The 22,397-nt window shown below is 44.0% G+C and overlaps 1 protein-coding gene across 2 annotated transcripts in view; it reads right to left on the minus strand.

Annotated features, from left to right (window-relative positions):
• The window catches only part of LOC310868270 (dolichyl-diphosphooligosaccharide--protein glycosyltransferase subunit STT3B-like), a 171,290-nt gene that overhangs the window by 45,218 nt on the left and 103,675 nt on the right, over window positions 1–22,397 (minus strand). For both annotated transcript variants that reach the window (XR_014570071.1, XM_083778623.1), the window contains exons 4-5: window positions 14,979–15,044; window positions 1,682–1,781 (exon numbers count right to left, since the gene is read on the minus strand). Coding sequence is in view for 1 of the 2 variants with exons in the window: in XM_083778623.1 (XP_083634749.1) it covers window positions 1,682–1,781; window positions 14,979–15,044 (166 nt within the window). In the remaining variant the exon portion in view is untranslated. The remainder of the gene's footprint in view (window positions 1–1,681; window positions 1,782–14,978; window positions 15,045–22,397) is intronic.

The raw sequence follows: 22,397 nt of genomic DNA on the forward strand, positions 1-22,397 counted from the left end.
ATCAATATGGATATTGGCCTGGCTCAAATAAACATCCCGGTGGAACGATGGAGGGGAACACGGGGGGACGATATCTTCCACATTGACTAATGCCAGCCGTCTCGTTCAGGAGGATGGTGGTGGTGGTTGTTGTTGTGGGGGTATTACTAATCTGATTAAGTAAAGGGTTCAGGGTCAAAGCCCACCTCATTTAACCCATTTAGACCAGACACCAGGTTCTACTAAATGTCTTCTAAATCATGACAGTTTTCTATGTTTCTATGTCAGTGGTTCTCAAAGTTTTTCATGTCAAGGACCCCGCAAAAACTATATGAAATTGGCCACCGAATATGTTGTTCTAGGGACCCCCCCCCCCCCCCTAGAAGCAAAGATTTGAGTTAAAAACGTTCACTCTGAAAAGATTTGCACCACCTTTTCACGACTTTAAAAAATAAATAGCAGATCTGCGAGCTCGTGGCGCGGCATAACATAACGCTTAGTTAAAACACCAAGAGGGGTTCCCGTCATGACTGGGTTAAAGAAAAAATGGGGGTGGCAATTGATTTTCACTGCACTCTGAGATAAGAGGCGGGGGGGGGGGGGGGTGGTTTGACGTTGAATAATAACCTCTAATCAGATGTAAATTATCTTCAGCCTGCGGCCAAGATGACCATCGATTCAGTGTTTTTTTTACAGAATTGCACATATAGTCGGTTACCTCCCCGCCAGGAGTATAATCTGTAACCGCTTCTGGTTTAGGCAATAACCCTAAAAATAAAGTGTCAATATGCCAAAGAAAATAAATAATATATATATATATATATATATCTTAAATGATTACCTTTCAGTATTTATCACCCTTTTGGTGATAAACGCAACACCTTGTTGTTGTTTTTTTTAATTAGGAAAGGGGTCCCGTGCTAAACCAGAACTTTCTGTAACCGCTTCTGGTTTAGGCAATAACCGTAAAAAAGTGTCAATATACCAAATAAAAAAACCACCTGTTTTTTAATTAGAAAAGTGGTTCATGTTTTCCCACTTTTGCAGTCTTTCTTAGACCAAGGACTTGGCTCATTTCTAAAGTTGGCTAGAGTGGTTGCATGGCTGGAATAACAGGGATTACTTTGATATTGGATCATTCTCAGATTGTTGAATTAACCAGTTAGTTACTTGAGTAATCATGTAAAGCGTGAAAATGGCTTATAGGCTGCTTTACGTTTCACGAGCGGCTCACCCGCTCCAAGAGATGGGTCAAATGGGGGACATATTTTGCATACATCATACGCTATGTGACAAATGTGTGACTTATACGGTAGATATAAGAGAGGCCATTCTGAATCAATAAAAAAAATATATGAAAGACTGTCAAAGACACACAAATAAAAGTGTATTGCAGTATTTATACTTTCACTTAAGTAAAGCATGTGAATACTTTCTCAACCACTGGCTGAGGCTTGGCATGCGTGGCCGTGAGACGGAACACAGGTGTGGGAACGGCCGTTCAGCGGGGGAGGGGGGGGGGGGGGGGGCAACTTTGGTGAGTTGGGGGGGGGGGGGGGGGTCGTCGATATCGTGCAGGATATAAAGCCGGAAGACTTCTCACGGACTCTCACAGAGAACCGGTGGAGTGTTTCTGACTCTCTCGGGGGAAAAATTAAATAATAATCATGTGTGTGTGTGTGTGTGTGTGTGTGCTCCTTACCGATGTACACTCTTCTGCTATAGCGCTGCATCAGCAGCAGGACAAACACATGCAGAGGTATCAGGTTGATGATAAACACGTAGCCTCCCCATGCAGAAACCTGGAATAAAAGCATGCGCGTGTGTGCGCACACACACACACACACACACACACACACACACACACACACACACACACACACACACACACACACACACACACACACACACACACACACACACACACACACACACACACACACACACACACACACACACAGAGTTAGTCTAGGGATGCAACTTTATTCCACATTTTCAATACAATTCAGTCTAGAACGAGTTGCTCAATCAAAAAGGCCATGTCGTGATTATGTGAGCTGCATTTTCATTTTTCATTTCTTTTCATTTTTAGATGAAAAGGTAATTGAATCTAAAGTTAATTCACCACAACCCTGGAAAGCGAGCGGGGTAATATTATTAACACACTTATACTACTGCATCTTAGCCTCTCCAATATAGCTCATCCGACACCCCATTACGGAGAGCGCGGCAATCCTATTGGACACGGCAGACCTCCGATGCAAAACACAACAATAACTTTTAAAAGGCTCCATGATGAAGATTACGAGCATGTGAGTGAGACTCGAGGCGCCATAAAACCCACTCCACTGAGAGAGAGAGAGAGAGAGAGAGAGAGAGAGAGAGAGAGAGAGAGAGAGAGAGAGAGAGAGAGGAAAGAGCTACACAAAGACAGAGAGAGACAACAATGCAGTGTTGATTTCGTCGACTAAAACTGGCGAAAGAAGTTAGTCAACTAACGTTTTCCTCCGACACAGGTATACAACGGGCATTGCATAGCCAGGTGGGGTTTAAGTGGGATGAAACAGCCATCCATTATAGTTTTATAGTCGTCGCCTCCCGAATCCTGGTCAATTACTAAAGAAACCAGTAAAACATGCTAAAGTGAATGCCCTGAATCCATGCAGGTCAGTGCGACGCGGTCATGTTTGGATCCGCACCACGGATGGTGTCGTCCAATTAGCGCCGTCTAACCAGAACGGACACAAATGACTGCTTCCGTTTGAGATTAATTTTCCCCCGTTGACAGAAAGGTGGCCGAAGACTCTCTCGCCGGGGCGAGAATTGGAAATATGGGCCGCCAATTAAAATAATAAGGAAAAGAAAACAAAAAAAAAACAACATACGCATGCTGAACATGCTAGGGACTGACATGAAAGTTGATTATTCAACTACTAATTTGAAGATTATGTATCTTCAAGGAAGTGTGTGAGAGAGAGACAGGGAGCAAGATGGGCACATATAAATAAAGGAAAGTCGAGAGATGTAGGAAAATAAATGTGTGCATGAATAAGCTCTCTGTGTGTGTGTGTGTGTGTGTGCGTGTGCATGTGTGTGTGTGTGCGTGTGCGTGTGTGTGTGTGCGTGTGTGCGTGTGTGCGAGAGAGATATAGAGAGTGCACTAGCCAGGGAAGGAGAAAGGGCATGAGAGCAAGAGCGAGAGAGGTGTTCAGGTGTTCTTCTGGAAACTTTAATCTCAGCTCTTCCTTCCTCCTAATAAAAAAATAAAAATAAAATAATAATAAACTTTAATCTCAGCTCTCCCATCCTCTTTCCAGGCCGAGTCCCGCAAAAGTATCGAGGGCAGCCGAGCGGTCCTAGCAGCCTCCTTGAGGCTCTGCCACAGAGCGACGCAGAGCCCAGAACTCTCTGCACACCAGTGGTGGGAAAAAGTACTCAAAAGAAACTCACTTAGGGCGTTTTCACACACAAAGTTCGCTTAGAAGGTCCGGATCAAGGACCAAGGACCAAATATTTGCATTTTGATTTTGGTCCGTTTGGTGTTCACACTGGACTTTGTAAAGCGTACCAAACATGTAAACAAATGACACGTGGACAAATAGTGAAAAAGAGAAAAGAGGCCACATCGCAGGCTTCGTCATAACTTTTCGTGTTGGCGGCAGCGCATGCTTAAAATAAACAGATCTACAAGCGTACACAACATCGTGTAAGATACCGTACATACCATTCCGTGTCGATAACTTGTACATCTGTTATTTTTGCGCATGTGAACCTCGTACGCTGCCATTCAATTTGCGCTGCGCCTCGACAGACATATATGATTATATGTGTCTACTAAAATCAGACAGCTAGCTGGCAAATCAATAGTGATCCCCATAAAAAAGACATGCTCTTAGAACTAATTATTAATGGAGCCTCACAACTTCCTCACAATAGCCCGACAGCTATTTTGGCTATCGTCCTGTATTTGGTCCTCTATAAAGTCCGAATGCGTTCACACCAGTAACGAACCGCACCGTGGTTCGTTTGGAAGCGGACCGAGTCCGGCCTTTTTTAGCGGACCATGGTTCGTTTCTTTGATCCGCACCAGAGTTCGGATGCACGTTCACAACATCCAAACCAAAGGGGGGTAAGCGGACCATGGTTCGTTTTAAACAAACCCAGCATGTCACCGGTGTGAAAGTGCCCTTAAAATAAAGTAAAAGTTCAGAATCCAAAATGTACTTGCGTAAAAGTACCAAAGTATTGGGCATCAAAATGTATTTAAAGTACCAAAAAGTACTCATTGTGCAAAAATGTAAATGCACTTAGTTACTTTCCACCACTGCTGCACACACTAGTGCAGCCAAAATCACAGAGTCGGCACAGCCGTGGAGGCTGCAGAATCAATACACTGGATCGAGGAAACAAAGGACGCGTTGATGATAGAAAATGAACAAAGCAGCATTTTATCCGAGAGACTTTCTCAAAGTAACCCCGTTACGAAAAAAAGAAGGGAAAAGAGAGCAGCAGAGACATCGATCCAGTTAGGTTTCCTCCCGTTAATGGAATTAGTTCAGCGACTCAGAGGCGTTTTCTTCTCACTTTTCTTTCCCTCTCTGCTTTGTTTTTCGTCCTGAGACTGAGAGCGCCGAGGGCAGCTCTGACACGGGCCTAATTAGGGACTCGCGTGAGCCTTTGCATCGTCTGTGGCTATAGCTTTAACGTCATCGAACGCCACTGGAATAAAGATATACATGCCTCCGCTTCTGACCTTCTCTTCTGGTCCTTCAATTATATCGGCGGTATTTTTATTGATGTTTTTGTGACAAGAATGTTTACATACAAGGGTTACAATAACAAAAAAATATCCCTCAAGTGTATCATTTTACAACAAAAAAAAGAGCTGATTTGGGGCGCCCGCTGGCCAAGTGGTCCAGGCGCATGTATAGGCTTTGGCCTGGCAGCGTGTCGCGTGTTCGAGTCCCGTTGGTGACGACCTTTGCTGCGTGTCTCTCCCCTTCCCTCTCTCCCTCTTTCCTGTCCGTCTTCACTTGATACTGTCGGTAAAAATGAACAGCAGATTTAAGCTCACAACGTATCGCAATGCATCCCACTGTGAGCTTGTATACATCAGATGTTGGTGACGATGAAGATGATGGCGCTTAAATGGCGAAGGTGTCCCAGCAGCATCCTCTGCTTTTGGTATACAAATCAAACCCTGCATAGTATTTATTCTGCTGCTTATTATGTTCGCACACGCCCGTCTACGGCAGGAGGTGACTTAACCCATTCTGACCGGGCACCCATTTTGGTGTTGGCATCATGTTATGCTTTATCTATTGAAAAATAGCAGATCTACAAGCTCATATCGCGCCACCGAGTGGCGCGATACGAGCTTGTAGGTCTGCTATTTTTGAAAAAAATCGAAGAACGACTGACATTTTAAAAATCTGATCTCAGGTCAGAATGGGTTCATCAGACCAGTGTGTGTCCGGCGGAAACCTCGTATGAATCTGATCTCGGGTCAGAATGGGTTAATTGTCGTCGCAAAGCATATACTCCATTATCCCGTGACAGATTCCCTGTGGTTCAATGGACCCGGGCAATAATTAGATGTTCGCAAACACACAGCTAACAGATACCTACCTTACTGTACGTTCTGTGTAATTGTCTAATCCAGTCTATTATTGGCATAATGACCCCCTGAGTTATTTTTGTAATTATCCCACGATTTTGTAACCATTTTTTTCACCCGGACGCCAAATTGCCTACGCTGCAATCCTGGGCGCTACTCTCCCTCTGCCAACCTGGGGAGAGCCCCGGACTGAGCTCATGCTTCCTTCAATGCGTGAGGAGTGAGCAGGCCGCTTCTTATCGCCTGGCAGGGGAGAGTTTCTCCGTGAACAACACGTTAATCCAACCAGATCCTTTCCCCCTCCATCAGGTGCCCCGGGCTGGCCAGGGGGAGGCAGTAGAGAGACCAGCATGACTGCATGCTTTTTGTGAGGGTACCTACGTTTGGGGACACGGGTATAGACTCCACACAGAAAGGTCCTTTGGCCAGCCCCACCCAGGTTATGGGCACTGATGACACAGAGGGGAGACCACACCCCCAGCACCCACAGCGTCCCCCATGCGAGAATCGAACCCAGGACCTTTCCGATGCGACAGCGCTACCGACTACACCACCGTGCCACATGAGTTAGAAATTCTGTCAATGGTGAACATCTGATGTTCCATCTCTCCACCAAAATGAATTTGTTGTGTGAACCCCATACTATAGGCAACAAAGACAGAGTACTTGAAGATGGAGTGCCACCATTTTTTTCCACCCTAAAACATGATCATCAGGTATTATTACAATATAAGGGGGAAGAACTTTTTCTCCAGGAAGAAACCCTAAATACAAAGTTAATACACCATTGCACATAAAAACAACTCCAGGGTGTCTAATGAAGTACTGTCACCTCATAGACACATGAAAAACTGGAAAAATACAAAAATTGTGGCACTCCATCTTTAAGATGCCAAAGGGCCAAAGAAGATAAGAAGTACTACTGACGAGTCACGAGAAGTACAACTTTGAAACTACAACCCAACCGGAAGCCCTGGAGCCACCAGCTGCAATCAGACATTACTTTGATGTCTAAAAAGCTGCACTCCATAGAGTGTTTATCAGATGACAGTGTGGACCGGCAGATAATGGTCAAAGGAACAAGGATTCTGCATGCTCTCCCTCTCTCTCTCTGTGTGTGTGTGTGTGTACATAAGTTGAAACAGTAGCCTGAAAATAGGGTACATCTTCTTTTCAGTTGTGTATTTGTGTGAATGCAAGTATAAGCAGCAGCTTTGTCGTTCATCAAGGCTATATAGATGCCTGAAGATAAATGACACGTTGAAATGGAGCAACATCAAGGAGAAGTCACTCAAGATAAATTACACTGAAGTGGAGTTGGTACAAGACTTTTCCCCCCCATTCACCAAGACGAACCAAACAAAATAAGCCAGTCAAACTATAGATCTGCAGCTATTGCCTCGTCAAAATCGTTGTTTTGTCTCTTCACTTGATCCACCGATTAATATTTTAACTCCCAAGCAGAACCCTCAGAAGTCACATTTTACTGCCATTCCTCGGATTCTCTGGGGTCTCTGACAAGCAGGTAGGTGTTCCCATTCAGGAACAAAGGCCCTTCGTTCTCGCTCTCAATCAGAGGCCCTCTCGCAGCGACTTGGATCATCTGTATTAACGTCGTCGCCGAATCATCATCGGCGTGGCTCATTATTCCCAGCCACCACGATACAAATCACCGACTTCCCTTTCAGAAATTCAAGAACTTCAGAACCCACATCCAACCCTGGTATAGCAGCCGCCTCAGCAATCATCTCCTCCTCCTCCTCCTCCTCCTCCAAGCCCAGCACATTCCCCAGGGCCACACAGGCTCAGTTTCAGTTTTTAAGTGGTGCAAACCACTTCTACATCCAGCTTACAATGCCCTGTACGTGTTTGTGTGTGTGTGTGTGTGTGTGTCTGTGTGAGCATGGAACGAGAGAAGTATGTGACATGGCTGCTACCTGCTGGACGCACGGGAGTTGCACCACTTGGTTCACACTGGTGTGATTATTTTATTATTTATAGTGCAACATCACCCCAAGGGGTCTCTGTGCACTTCACAACAACAACACAGCAAAAAAACAGCAATAAAAACACAATAGCGAAGAAGTAAAGCATGATACAGTGTCAATACACATGGCAAGTGTCATGCGATAGGACACAGCTATAGATAAAAATGCGTTCAGAAGATCCATCAATATAGAGCAAGGTGAATGATTTCAGTGAACTAGGGGGAACAATAGTGCAGGGAAAAAAGATGTCCTGATTTAAGTCCTGATTTAAAAAAATGTCTAGTTTTGTTTGTGGGAGAGCATTCCAGAGACAGGGGCCACGATGTTTGAATGCTCTGCCCCCAACCGTTATTTTATTGTGGTATATAATTAATGTGACTGTGACTTTTCCAGCATCTTGGGAGCGCATAGAGGTCGTGGAGGTATGTTTTTATTGGGCTTTAACCAATTTTGGGGCGGGAACACCTTTTGGTGTTAGCATTATGTTATGCTTTAGCTATTGAAAAAATAGCAGATCTACATGCTTATAGCGCGCCACCGAGTGGCGCGCTACGAGCTTGTAGGCCTGCTATTTTTTTTAAATCGAAGAACGACTGACATAGAAACATAGCTTTTAACCCACAATGGGTTAAAGGTCAGGAGGAGCACCTTGAAATCGGCTCTGGCCTGCATGGTAACCAGTGCAATGCTATGAGTGTGGGTGTAATGTGATCGAATTCCCTTGTCCTTGTTAGTACATCCTGGCATCCTACTGGAACACATGGCAAGGTTTACAGCAGTGTTGATTTTGTTGACTTAAACCATGAAGCTATGATGACTAAGACTAAATATATTGACAATTTCGTCAAAAAATAAAAACTATAGACAAAAATGTTAGGAAGGGACTAGTGGACAAGAGAGATCCAGTATAAGTAAAAGACAAGTCATTTTACGCTTTGTTGTGAGCTTGCAGATCAGCTGTTTTCAGCAAGTGTAAAATCATGGCTCGGCCTCAAGCCCCGCCAAAATACATTTTCAACAAATCAACTGTAGATTTAGTCACCTAGAATCTTATATTTAGTCGACTAAAACTAGAGTAATACTAAAACATTCCAGGTCACTAACATATGACTAAAACTAAATGAAAACTAAACTATTCAAGAGACTATGATTAAAACAAAAAAATGCTGTCAAAATCAACACTGCCTGGTTATCAGAGACACTCCAAATATTGCCGGCAAAATCTGTGAGATAGTAAAAAAAAAAATGTTACCATCCCTATTTAAAGAGGAACATTAGCCAAACATAGCAGACCTATACAAACTCACAACGCCTTGCAGCGTTGGGCAAACTGTTGCACACAATTGTGTGCAACGTTGTAGGGGTCCCTGCTTCATCTCTCTCTCTCTCTGCTAAGAGCCCTCGGCCTACAAAACGTTGAAGACCCCTGCTGTGTCTCACTGATCTAGCTCTGGTCTGATGTAACACATGACAGGAACCGGGGAAAAAAAGGTGAGAGAAAAAAAAAGAGATCAAGCAGGTGCTCAGTGGAGGTACAAAAGTTAAAAAGGTACATTTGTAGCTTCAAGGATCAACAGGACTATATAGAACAAGAAAGAAGAGGGGTGATCTGAGCACTACTAAAAGGTACAAAAGGGAGGAGAGGGCGGATGTAAAATCAGGGTAGATAGATAGATAGATATAGATAGAGTTTTTATTAAAGTGTCCTACATCATAAGATGCCCAGCCCGCACGGGCTTACAAGACACTCACAAAATTGTACATATAATACATATACACAAATAGACAGTTACTCATGGATACATCGTTCTCCAACGTAACTGCCATGCCTTCTCTATACATTTTCCAAACACAAAAACTTCATTACTGGACAACCAATTTAACATAAAACACTCAGACATCCAAAACAGATCTGGGTTCTTATCCTGATTTTTTTCAAATAAAACGTTTCTTAAATCAGGGTATAGTGGACAATAGAAAACCAAATGAAACTCATCCTCTACAACTCCCAGGTCACAAAGAGCAAACAGTCGCTGCTCCTCAGGAACGCCAGTATATCTGCCAACCTCAACTGCCAGAGGTAAAGCACCAGATCTTAACTGGGCACAGAGGGACCTCTGTCCTCTTTTTAAATTAAATGCAACATAAGGTTCAGTCATGTAGTTTATTAAAGTTAAAAAGCCAACATGTAATCTTAGGAGTTGTTACCTTTTTGATACCTTTTTGTATAGTGCTCGGATCACACCTCTCTTTTCTCTCTTGTCACATCACAGTAACCATTGCACACAAACGCCTGTATTTGCACCGGTAAATTGACCATTTGTCTAATGTCACCGATTTGCGAGATGCCAGCGCTGTGACGTCAGGCATTTCCAAATGCAAGCATAATAATGCGACGCCCAACACAGACGGACGCAGCTTGAACTGGAGTTGCACTGCTAGCGAGCAGCTAAATCTATGGCGGGTGCCTGCACTGGGGGTTTGGAGGTGTATCAGTGTTTCCCCAAACCTTTTCATGTCAAGGACCCCCAAATTGACACTAATTACTTCCATTTGAAAAGATATGCCAGGGACCCCCATAAGAGGATTTTTACGGCTCTAGCAGAGATTCTCAACCCGTTTAATTTGACGGACCCCCCAGTTTGACTTGCACTAGCCTATGGACTCCCATTTAATGGCATTTCCATCTCTCTCGCTGTTGTAAAATCAATGTTAATTTAACTTACTTAATTTAATTTAGAAAAAGACAATAGCCAAGTTAAAAATGCATGAGTTAACATCAACACCACTACAAAACAAAAACAAAACATACAATAACTGACCCTCCTCCTAACAAATAGCATAACGATAGCGTGTCTCTTCAGCCTTTTTAGATCAGCGTTTGAGTCGCTTGGCCGAGCGCAGCGCAGACAGTTAATCGCTGCTGCATGGTGGTGGACCAGGACAAGACTTAGCTCTGGTCCATAGCTCTAATGCGTTTCATTTAGAGCTATGCTACTCTCAACTTCCGCCGCTCGCATAAATGCAGACCAGCCTCTACTCTTTAGCGTAAATAAAAAAGAACGTTTTTGCTACTGACCAAAACAAAGGCGAGTTGTGTCATTAGCACTCTGAGCCCCCCACCATACGTATAAACTGTACTTTTTGGCCAAAAGGGGATTTTGTTTCCACCGGGAAAAAAATACTTTTAGTTACTCCGCTGCGCCTTCTACCGATATTGCCCAGAGAACTGTACAGTTTATACGTGTGGTGGGGGGCTCAGAGTGCTTCCACTAAGGAAAGTAGGCTTTCTAATGACACAACCAGCCTTTGTTTTGGTGAGTAGCAAAAACGTTCTTTTTATTTACGCTAAAGAGTAGAGGCATTCATGCGAGCGGCAGAAGTTGAGAGTAACATAGCTCTAAATGAAACGCATCAGAGCTATGGACCAGAGCTAGACAAGACTGAGCTCGGTGCTGCCTGCTGGTGGACAGCGAGGTCGAGAACCGGGACTCCGTCTTGCCTGCGGGGTCGAGAAGTATAGTACCAGCCAGGACCTATATCCATTGGCCTCTCGTCTGCTTGCGGTTCTCACTCGCCGTCCTTGTGAGGAAAAAGATATTAGCCACGGCATCAAAGCTCTCTGCCAAGTATACCGTCCGCCTCTACCACTATACCCCACTCCCTGTTATAGAGAGATTATTCTGAAAGCCGGGGCGGGGGGGGGGACGGACACTCTCTTTTCTCCTCATATATAGCCAGCATCTGCATTATGTATGTCACATTCCATGAAAGCCCCTATAGGCACACACCTTAACACCTCAGCTACATCCACACCAAATGGCCCACGGCAAGTCTCTCTCTCTCTCTGTGTGTGTGTGTGTGTGTGTGTGTGTGTGTGTGTGTGTGTGTGTGTGTGTGTGTGTGTGTGTGTGAGTGTGTGCATGTGCGCGTGCATGTGTGCGTGTGTGTGTGTGCACGTGTGTGTGTCAGTAGGACAGTGCGAGTGTGAGGGCGAGAGGACACAGAGGTGAATGGGGGGATGATGAGGCTGGGCTAGACATACAAGCCCCATGGCTCATCTATTTTTTTTTCTGCCAGAGAAGCACCTCCGTGAATGGGCTTCTGATAGAGCCGCACATCAAAGTGGGACAAAGGTGTGGGGAGAGGGGGGGGGAATGAAGAGGGGAGAATAAAATAATGGAGTGAGGCTGAGAGAGAGAGAGCAAGGTGGAGACGGAGCATGTTAGGATCAGAGGGTATAGCAGCCTGTCAGAAGAAATTATTAGGATGGCGTTTTTTTTTTTGCCTTTTTTGGGCCTTTCACCTTTATTTTATATTTTCGAGTGGTGCACGGAGTTGTGTGTGTGTGTGTGTGTGTGTTGTGTGTGTGTGTGGCTGGCTGGCTGGCTGCCTGCCTGGCTGGGTATGAGCACGAAAACAGCATGGTTGTTTTTCACCACCTGTGCGCAACCTAACACACACACATATTAACTGTATATATGATGGGTGTGCCAGTACAGTGACAGTACAGTACAGTAGAGGGACCCCCACACGGTAACTCTGTCATTTCTCAACCGTTTCGGACGCGGGGCGGCTCGCCGGAAACCGGGCCGGCACCCTGGGTGCGTTCCTGTGTGCGTTCCCAACAATTCACACACATTGTGTGAATTGAAAAAAAAAAAGTTATCGACGGTAGCAAATAATCGTAAAGTAACAAATCGACAGTCGCAGGCCTACTCTAAAGTTAACGGGACTGTGGTGGTTGTTCCCATCTGTGTCCGCCCTGCTCCACTGTACATCTGCTCTCTCTGCCCATTGACGCCGACTCGTTTTACAAAATAGCCGATCTACAAGCTCACAACGCGTCGCAGCGCTGCGAGCTTGTAGATCTGCTATTGTCAGCATGCAACCACGTGTAAAATGACTTATACCGGATCTCTTGTCCACTAGTCCCTTCCTAACATTTGAGTCTAACTTTTATTTGACAAATTGTCAATACATATAGTCATCATAGCTTAGTTTTCATTTAGTTTCCATTTAGCGGGTCAGAATCGGTCAGCGAAAAAAAGCAGTCGACGAAAGAAATGCTGTCGTATAGTTTTAGTCGACAAATTCACAAATTCAACACTGATCAGTGTGTCTCCGCCCTACACTGTACTTTGTCCTTTCTTTTCATCTCTCTTGAACCTGATCCCTGTCTCTCGGTTTCTCATCCACTGTCAGACAGAGCTGGGAGGAATGGGGACGTGCCATCAATGACACAGGATTCCATTAAAGCCGTTTCATTTTGACATCCGTCACACGGACAGCGGAGGAGATTTACCTGGGGATCAGCTGGAAGCTGTATAGATATTCATCCGTTGAGAGAGAGAGAGAGAGAGAGAGAGAGAGAGAGAGAGAGAGAGAGAGAGAGAGAGAGAGAGAGAGAGAGAGAGAGAGAGAGAGAGAGACGAAGCTGACGCACACAGTAAGCCTAAAGGCCTTTATACACACTGCAGGCATGAAGTATTTGCGTGATTAATTCACATGTCTGTCAATAAACATGGCATATACTGTATATCATTATATTATCGTCACTGTCGGTGTAGTCTTGCGTATAGCCAGATAACTATATTCCACAATCTCGGGAACGCTAATATTATAGTCTGGAACTATACAGCTCCCGAAATCTGAACAAAGAAGCTGCCATATCCGTTCACGAAAATATATTTTAAAATATCTTTACATTATATATTTTTTATTTCCATTTCTGCTAAGCGGCAAGCTATTTATTTCTGCTAAGCGGCAAGCTATTTATGCTTAGAATATTTATATTTATATTAAGATACATTTGCGCGACTGTAAGGACTGTAAAGACGAAACGGAAGTGGGGAGGAGGCTCCACTTGGAAACCTTGCATGTCCAAAACCATTACTTTTTAGGAAAAAAGAAAAGAAAAAAGAAAACCTGTGTTCCAATGGATCCAATGTAGATATTATAGTCACAAGCTCCGGTTAATACTTTTCAGTTGTTTTTTGTTTTGTTTTAAACACATTCTCTTCTGGGCACAAACCCTTTTCAGGTGGGGTCCGCATGTCAATTAGCACCTTGAATGACCCAGGGTTTTTCAAAAATAATGGCGCTATAGTGCCAAACAGATTGGGCAGATTTTATTCTGAAAAGCCCCTCCTTCATTTACTCCCCAAAACCGGGAGGCATGTATCTTCCAATCTTCCTACCTCGCGCTGTCACAACTAAAGTCTCTCTAGAGGCGTATATTCCAAACGAGATGCTAGGTTAAGTCAGAAATGAAGTAATGAAGCCGTTTTGATCAAAACCATGAAGTAAATTTTGAGAGAAGAGACAGTTTAGTCGGGCAGTAAACAAGGAAGTGAACGGCAGTGCGTATGCGTGCATGTGCGCGCGCGCGTGCGTGTGTGTGTGTGCTGCTCAACAGTGCCATCCAGATGGTATTAGCGAGGTGTTGTACATATGCATGCTTGGAAGCGTACACATTCTTAGGAACACAAATAGCTACGCAATGGAGTGGCTGCACCATTCAAGAAAATAAAAATATTTTATAAATATATATATATATATATATATATATATATACACACACTGTACATATACTGTATAAGTGTATATAGATTTCAGCGATCCAGTTTGATATAATTAAAATGGACCTAAAGACCCCTATACACGTCGTAGGCAACCTGCGGTTTGATTAGGAAAAAAACATGTGTGTACACATTCTTAGCAAAAAAGGTGTTAATATTTTGTGATTACGTATCAGTCCTTGCATGGTTGTCCCCCCCTCCCCACCCAATATTTCCTCTAAAATAGCCCCTAAATAATCAAGTGATCTGAAAGTTTTTCATTTAGCAGTTAATGATGGCTGGCTACAATTTCCAGAGTGTACTGGGGCCATAGGACGCTAGTAATCGCTCCTATACAAATGTCATCAAAAACCTGTTAATTACTCATTTCGACCACGTACTACTGTAACTCAGCATTCATCCATCTCCATTTGGCGTGGTCTATTCACAACCCTCTTGATACGCGCGTGATACATTATTTGATCTCATCTCTCTCTACAGGGCCGTGTCTGAATTCATTCAGGCAGTTTTTAACACGCTCCAGTCCCTCCGCTTCACTCCAACAAACCTGTCTGGGTCCTAATCTAATCAGTACATTCATGCACATTCACACAGCTAAACAAGGACTGTGTATAATGTGTGCGTGCGTGCGTGCGTTAGGGCATTAACCAAACGTGATTTTTGATTCGGTTTATTTGTCGGCTGTAAAATATCATATATTTTTTCCATCCAATCAAGCATTAAAACACTGTGTTCTGAAACGACCAACGAGTGAAGGGTTAACTGCAGAGCAGAGCCGGTGCGTGTGTGCGTGCGTGCGTAGCCCATTCTCACCATATAGAAGTATGACAGACAGCAGCCAATGGTCCAGGATACAGAACCAGTCTTCACTGCTTTCACCTGTGAGAGGGAGCCAGAGAGAGAGAGAGAGAGAGAGAGAGAGAGAGAGAGAGAGAGAGAGAGAGAGAGAGAGAGAGAGAGAGAGAGAGAGAGAGAGAGAGAGGTTTTTAATTTTAAAGTGGCGTATGTTAAAACCTGAGCAGAACAAATATTCTTCTATCCAGAAAAACATTCTCACAAAGACATACACGCAAAGAAAATAATACCTTGTAAATTAAGCACAAGTGAATCACATTAAAGGGCAGGGGAGAGAGCGAAAGAGAGGATAAGGTCACAGCACCATTTAAATCTATTCTCCACAATGCTAATTCATGCACGACTACGTTCATAAAATGTGTTTAGTAATTTAATAGAGAGCCATCGTGGACTCTGAGCAGGCTGCAGGCCACTGGAGGCATCGGGCTCACTCAAACATAATGTTCACGCAAAGACACTTTCAAACAAAGATGGACACACACACACACACACACACACACACACACACACACACACACTTTCTCCCCCTCATTATCCAAAAAAAGACACATGCCATTCTCATTGCTCTCTTGAACCTTTCTTCAACTCTCTACCTCCCTCTGTCCCATTCTCCGAAGACAGACATGTGCACGCACACGCACACGCACGCGCACACACACACCCTCACGCACACACAGTCACACACACACACACACACACACACACACACACACACACACACACACACACACACACACACACACACACACACACACACACAGTATAGGCTACTTAAACACTCTCTCTACAACTCACTTGCAAAAGACACACACTGTAGAGACTATTTATCTATTGCTCTCAAACAAAGCCACACACACACAAACGCTCTCCAATCCCAACACTAGACTGATAGAGCGGTGCAGAGATGGGGGGGGGGTATCATATCGAACGATGCTTGAACAGCCCATCACAGTGTGCTGTGTGTGTATGTGTGTGTGTGTGTGTGTGTGTGTGTGTGTGTGTGTGTGTGTGTGTGTGTGTGTGTGTGTGTGTGCTGTGATTGATGGATCAGCGGTGCAGGGTGGCAGCATGTGTCCCAGTACCCTGTAGGACGCCTGCTGCGCCAACCAGCCAGCCATAAATCTATCAGAAAGCGATACATTTCATCAACTTCGTACTAAAAAATAAATAAATTACATATCATATATATAGACGTAAATTTGAGTATATCTATCTAGAAATGCACCAAGTCTCTGTATGCGTATGTATGTGTAATCCACGCAACTCCAGAAGCGTTCGCCCCTAAAACTTGAAATACGACACACACGTTCCACCCTTAGAGTATATATGAATAGAGAGGGCACCCAGAGGAAACCCTGAGGCGAAATGGACATAGTGGCCGAATTTGATATTGCAGCCTGGCCCCAAACACATGAACGCGCTGGTCCATTGACTATCATTGTGCATGTTCACGACGGCAGCACGCTCGTGCGCGTCCGTGCATGTTCAACGGCAGCGCGTTCTTGTGTTTGGGGCAAATCCATCCCAGAATGCAATCTGTTCCTACCCGGAAGGAGGAGTGAAATCGCCTCATGCGCTTTTGAGCAACTTAATGCAAGTGGATGGAAGGAGAACTCGGATGCCCTCTCTATTCATATATACTCTAAGGTTCCACCCCCACCACAGGGAGTGCAGTGCCAGGTGTCGAGACGGTCGGACCCACTGTTGTGCAGAACCGCCCCAAAAGGGCCTCTGCCCGGGCTCTGGACAGGGCCTCTGCCCAGGGTACATAATAATAATAAACTTTATTTATATAGCACCTTTCATACATACATGCAGCTCAAAGTGCTTAAAGTAGTTAAAATGATAGAACAATGGCACAAGAACAAAATAAGAGTATAAAAACATAGAGAAAGAAAACAAAAAAAACACCAAATCAGCAAATCAGTCAGGACAGGGTAGGAACGCACATATTAAAACTCAACTAACAGCAAGAGTGAAGAGGTGAGTCTTGAGTTGAGATTTAAAAATGTCTACAGAGGGTGCGTGTCTGAGCTGGAATAGTAGTTTATTCCAGGCTGTTGGGCCGTAGAAGCAAAAAGCTGCCTCACCATATTTTTTCGTGCACGTTTTTTTAGGCACTTCAAGCAGGCCAGCAGTGGAGGACCTGAGGGGGGCGGTTAGGGACATATCTAGGTAGGGAGTCACGGAGGTGCAAAGGTGCAAGACCATTTAGGGATTTATCAACAAGTAAAATAATTCTAAAATCAATTCTAAAAAACACTGGGAGCCAATGCAGTGATGATAGAACTGGGGTAATGTGTTCTCTCATTTTAGTTCCAGTTAACACTCTAGCAGCCGCATTTTTAACAAGTTGGAGTCTGTCCGTTGATTCCTTTGGCAGGCCTGAGAGGAGGACATTACAAGAATCTAATCGAGACGAGTGAAGATAAAAGCATGGACCAATGTTTTAGCATCATCTAAAGACGAATATGCTCTAATACGTGCGATGTTTCGAAGATGAAAGAAAGCTGGAGCTGGCCTGTCCGGACATCATTTGGAGACCCACCTGACTCTGTTTGACCGGAATGGAACAGAGCCTTCATTAGCATCAGCGGTAACAGCGCGGTGTAGGAGGTAGAGAAGGGGCCCAAGTGCATTATAGAGCCCATTAGGCCAGTCGTTTTCAAGACATGAGCCAAATCCCAATTATACTCTTAACTTCCACCACAGGCCACACTCCAAACTGAGAGGTGGCACTTACTGCAGACATATTTTCCAAATGTCTGTGCTGTGGACATTCTTTTCTTCCCCCCTTTTTCTTCTTTGTACATATAGATCTGTATCTTGCGCCACCCCTTACCCCTTATCCTTAAACTTTTGCCATTTTTTACTATTTTGAAAAAAAAAAAGAAGCTCACAAGGTGTTGATGTAGATGGGCTAGTTGCACTATGTTCAAATGTTTTTCAAAATAGTAAAAATGGCAAATAAGTTTAGGAATAAGGGGTGGAATAAGGTGGTGGCGCAAGATAAGGCCCATGAGTTTTATATTTGTTGATGATATGTATTTTTGTTTAGTTTTTTGTGTTCTTTTTGATATGCTACAGCAGGGTTCTCCAATAGGCGGCCCGCGGGCCATTTGCGGCCCGTGGAGCGCCCCCTTGTGGCCCCTTGAAAAAAAAAAAAAAAAAAAAAAACAGTAGCCTTTTCTTTTTTTTTTTAAGATATTTTTTGCGGCTTACGCCTTTTATTGATTTTTGAAGGGACAGACAGTAGGCTGACAGGAAACGGGAGAGAGATGGGGGGATGACATGCAGTAAAGGCCGTGTCGGGTCCGGGAGTCGAACCCGCGGCACACTGCGACTGGATTACCAGTCCGGTGCCCAGACCGTTACGCTACGGCCTGGGCCAACAGTAGCCTTTTCAAATGGGGTCTTGGCAAGACCTCGACCTCGCGCGTGCAGACTCGGCCCCCAGCCTGGTACCCTAGTCAAAATATGGCCCTTGAGGAAAATTAATTGGGGAACCCTGTGCTACAGTATGTTGATGAACTGAATACACAGGACAGGACCACAACGGAAAAAGTCCCCACTCCCCAGGACATTTTTTTGTGTCACCATTCCTGAATGTCTGACTGTACCTCGTGCCGTTTACATTTCTGTCTAATACATAAACCAATCAATTAAATCCCGCCTCCGAGTGAGTATTATAATTGTGTGCGCAGGTTGGACTGTTGGCCATGTTTCAATATCCACATTGCTGCCTATACTCCTCGCTCGTCCCTTCATCCTCTGTCATGTTGCATATCGTTATTGAATGCAGTATTTCTCTCTTATATGATAAATTTGACATGCATTCTGTTCTCCCACAACCATTGTACTGTACAACAAATGGCATGATTGTGTATAAAAAGTGCTCCTCGGAGCACAGGTCACAGCACCAGGTCAGGGACGTTTGTTGTGGGCGTGCACTAGCGTGCAGCGTATGGTATTGAGTGATCATAGAAGTAGCAGTTAATCAAATCAAATCAAATCAAACTGTATAAAGCACATTTAAAAACGACTGTCATTGACCAAAGTGCTGTACAAGTCAAGAAAAAAGAAAAAACATATAGCAACAGCAATGCAATCAAATAAAAACAATATATAAAAACAATACATCAGTGTCAAGTGGGTACGTATGAATATAATAGGCACTATGGTAAGAGGTGCTCAAAATAAAAGGTTGGAGATTAAACTGGGTTGTGATTAAAAGCTAGATCGAAAAAATGGGTTTTAAGCAGAGACTTAAAAGTCTCAATGGACTGGGCGGATCTGAAGTGGAGAGTTAGGCTATTCCATTAATAGCCAATAAACAATGACTTACAGTAGAATAGAATATTTAAAAAATCACACCCGTGTGAATTGACTAAGTGAGGGGCGCTCTTATCATCGTACGTCATCATGACATAAACTAGACACTATATGCCTTTATGTATCTGTTGTGACTTTGTATGTATTTGTCTGTTTTTCTCTTTTGTATGTTTACTGTGTTTTTAGAGCTTTCTTTACCTGATGCAATTTGAATATAGCCCAATTTGGGACATGCAATAACCTTGACCTTGACATCTTACATGACCAATGCAATGGAAACCCCAGGCTGGCTCATTGGACAACAGTTTGTATACCTGCCCAGTGCCCATGCACCGACGGCTACCACTAGGAAATAGACATGTTGCATGATGAAACAGCAACTGTCACAGAGCTGAGCAAACAAACAAAGGAAGGAAGGAAATTATCATGCGAGTTCTCACCAGAGGTGCAGTTCCAAAGTCCTACATAGGGATGTCCCGATCAGATCCCGATACCTCAATTTCTGTGTTAGCTGATACCGATACCGAATACCGATACCAGTGTTGTGATCTCATGTGTTGTTTATAGCTATCTAGCTATATATCTCGTGTTGTGTTTATAGCTATCTAGCTATATATCTCGTGTTGTGTTTATAGCAGACTATAGCAGCAAATGTGCACTTGCAGTTTGGGTAACGCCAAAGCAAACTCCACATGCCCCAACATTTTATTGACCTGCCATAGTGTCAACCCCTTACCCCTGTGTCGGATCTGTGGTTAGACTGGCAAAATCACCGATACCGATATGACCCGATATGACAAATAAGGGCCGATCCGATACTTTTCCCGATACCGATACAGTATCGGGACATCTCTAGTCCTAAACGTTACTTCCTTTAGGCAGAGAACATAGAACACAGCTAATGGAGAAGAGTCACTTTATGTTTACCCAAGTCTGACGTCTATATCGGTAGAGGACGCTAAGTCCACTGGTTCATGTACTTTTTATTTGCATTGTAATCCCCATAGGGGGGGATTTTTAGATCGCCTCATGTAAGGACTGTGTTTGCAAAATAAACAAACCAGCGAGGTGACAAGTGAACACTTGGATGTACACTTGCTGATCAACGCTCCAAGCAGCTTGTGTGTGTGTGTGTGTGTGTGTGTGTGTGTGTGTGTGTGTGTGTGTGTGTGTGTGTGTGTGTGTGTGTGTGTGTGTGTGCCACTCATGACAACACATGCCCACCCCCACCACCAGATCCAGAGTACATTTACTCAAGTACTGTATACAGTACTTAAGTATACTTAATTAAACGTTTGAGGTATTTGTACTTCACTTGAGTGTTGGCAATTTCAAATATTTTTACTTCTACTCTGCTACATTGTGCTTTTACTCCACTGCATTCATTTGAAAATGTTGAACTGAGGCCGATTCTAAAAACGCCTTCTAAAAACTGAGCTAAGTTTTCTGAAATAGTTCAAATATGTACAGTATATACCAGCATCATATTTTTGTAATTTTTGAATACTGTAAATACTGTACATAACCCCACGAGGGGTTCCCGCCTAGAAGGGTTAGAACACCTAAAGGGGTTCCCGCCCGGAATGGGTTAACCACTATACAGCCCTAAATAAACATTCCGGCCATTTGGAAAATAGCCGATCTGCAAGCTCACAATGCGTCGCATTGTGGTGCATTGTAATCTTGCAGATCGGCTATAGATTTTTATACATTTGAAAACTTGAAATGGGACATTCTGCATGATGAGTATACGTTTTGAATTCTGATCTTTTCACAAAGTATTTCTTATATTGACGTATCGATACTTTTACTTCAGTAAAACATTTTAGTACTATATTTCACCACTGGTTGTGACGACACGCGCCCACCCTCACTCTCTAGAATAGCAGATCCAGAGCTCCGTCTGCTCCACTCGTGACACCATGCGGGGTGCTACAAAACCTCACTGATAAAATGTGTCGTTAAGAGAGAAAATAATGTCAGGCACGGTGTCGGAACGGGTCGTGTGTGCGCGTGCGCACGCGTGTGCACTCTGCAAACACCGAAAATGCATGTGTTCAAAAGAGCAGCTCTCCAGAGGGCTACACGAGAGGATTCAATTATAGATTAAGGGGAGGGGATATAGTGTGCGTGCATGCGCGCGCTCGCGCACACATTGCGTTTAGTCGACAAATTGAAGCAGCAGGATAATAATGAAGGCTGAGGCTCGACGGCCACAAGGAGGGCCGACTATACAGGCCTGTTCCAAAGGTCCTTTCAAACAGGCGGCGATTAACGTCGCGCCTAGTAATTCCTCTTCAATGAGACCTGCGTTTTTTTTTTTTCTGTATCCGCCGAGAAGTTGAGGGGCGACAACGCCAGCGTATTTACGCGAGCGCTTGTCCCGTGACATTGCCGCGCTTGTTTCGTGCACACGCGCCCGCGGACTGACCAGACCAGTACAGGGCTGTGTAAAATGAAATAATGGACTTCCTCTGCATAATAATAATGTGCATATAAGGGGCTGTGGCTCAGGAGGTAGAGCAGGTCGTCCAATGATCCCTGGGTCGGCGGTTCGAATCCCGGCTCCTCCTCTTGTCCACATGTAGAAGTGTCCTTGGGCAAGACACTGAACCCTTCAATGAGTCGGTCGGTGTGAGCTCGCCACCGTTGGTGTGTGAATGTGGGAAGTGAGGACGCTGGCGTCGACTGTTCGCCGCTTCGAAAAGCGCTATAAAAATTCATTATTTCATTTTCCTCTTTTAAATACAATCTGAAAAAAATGGTTGCTCGAAAACCAAAGCTGCAACCATTCATGATTATTTTAGGTGTATTTATTTGACGTTTGAAATGTATACTATAGGTATTTGTATGCTATGTCCTGTATGTCAGTCCTGCTTGTATTGTTTTATGTTTGATGTCTGGGGACTGCAGATGGAAATTAGCAAGTCTTGCTAAATCTGGTATATTTACACTGCATTTTTTTATGTAATGTTCATCAATATACACTGACAAATAAACGAATAAAGTATAAGCATTCTGGGTTTTTTTACGCTCGCGTTGTCG

Source organism: Protomyctophum parallelum, assembly GCF_964188405.1.
Source record: "Protomyctophum parallelum genome assembly, chromosome: 1".
Taxonomy (NCBI): domain Eukaryota; kingdom Metazoa; phylum Chordata; class Actinopteri; order Myctophiformes; family Myctophidae; genus Protomyctophum; species Protomyctophum parallelum.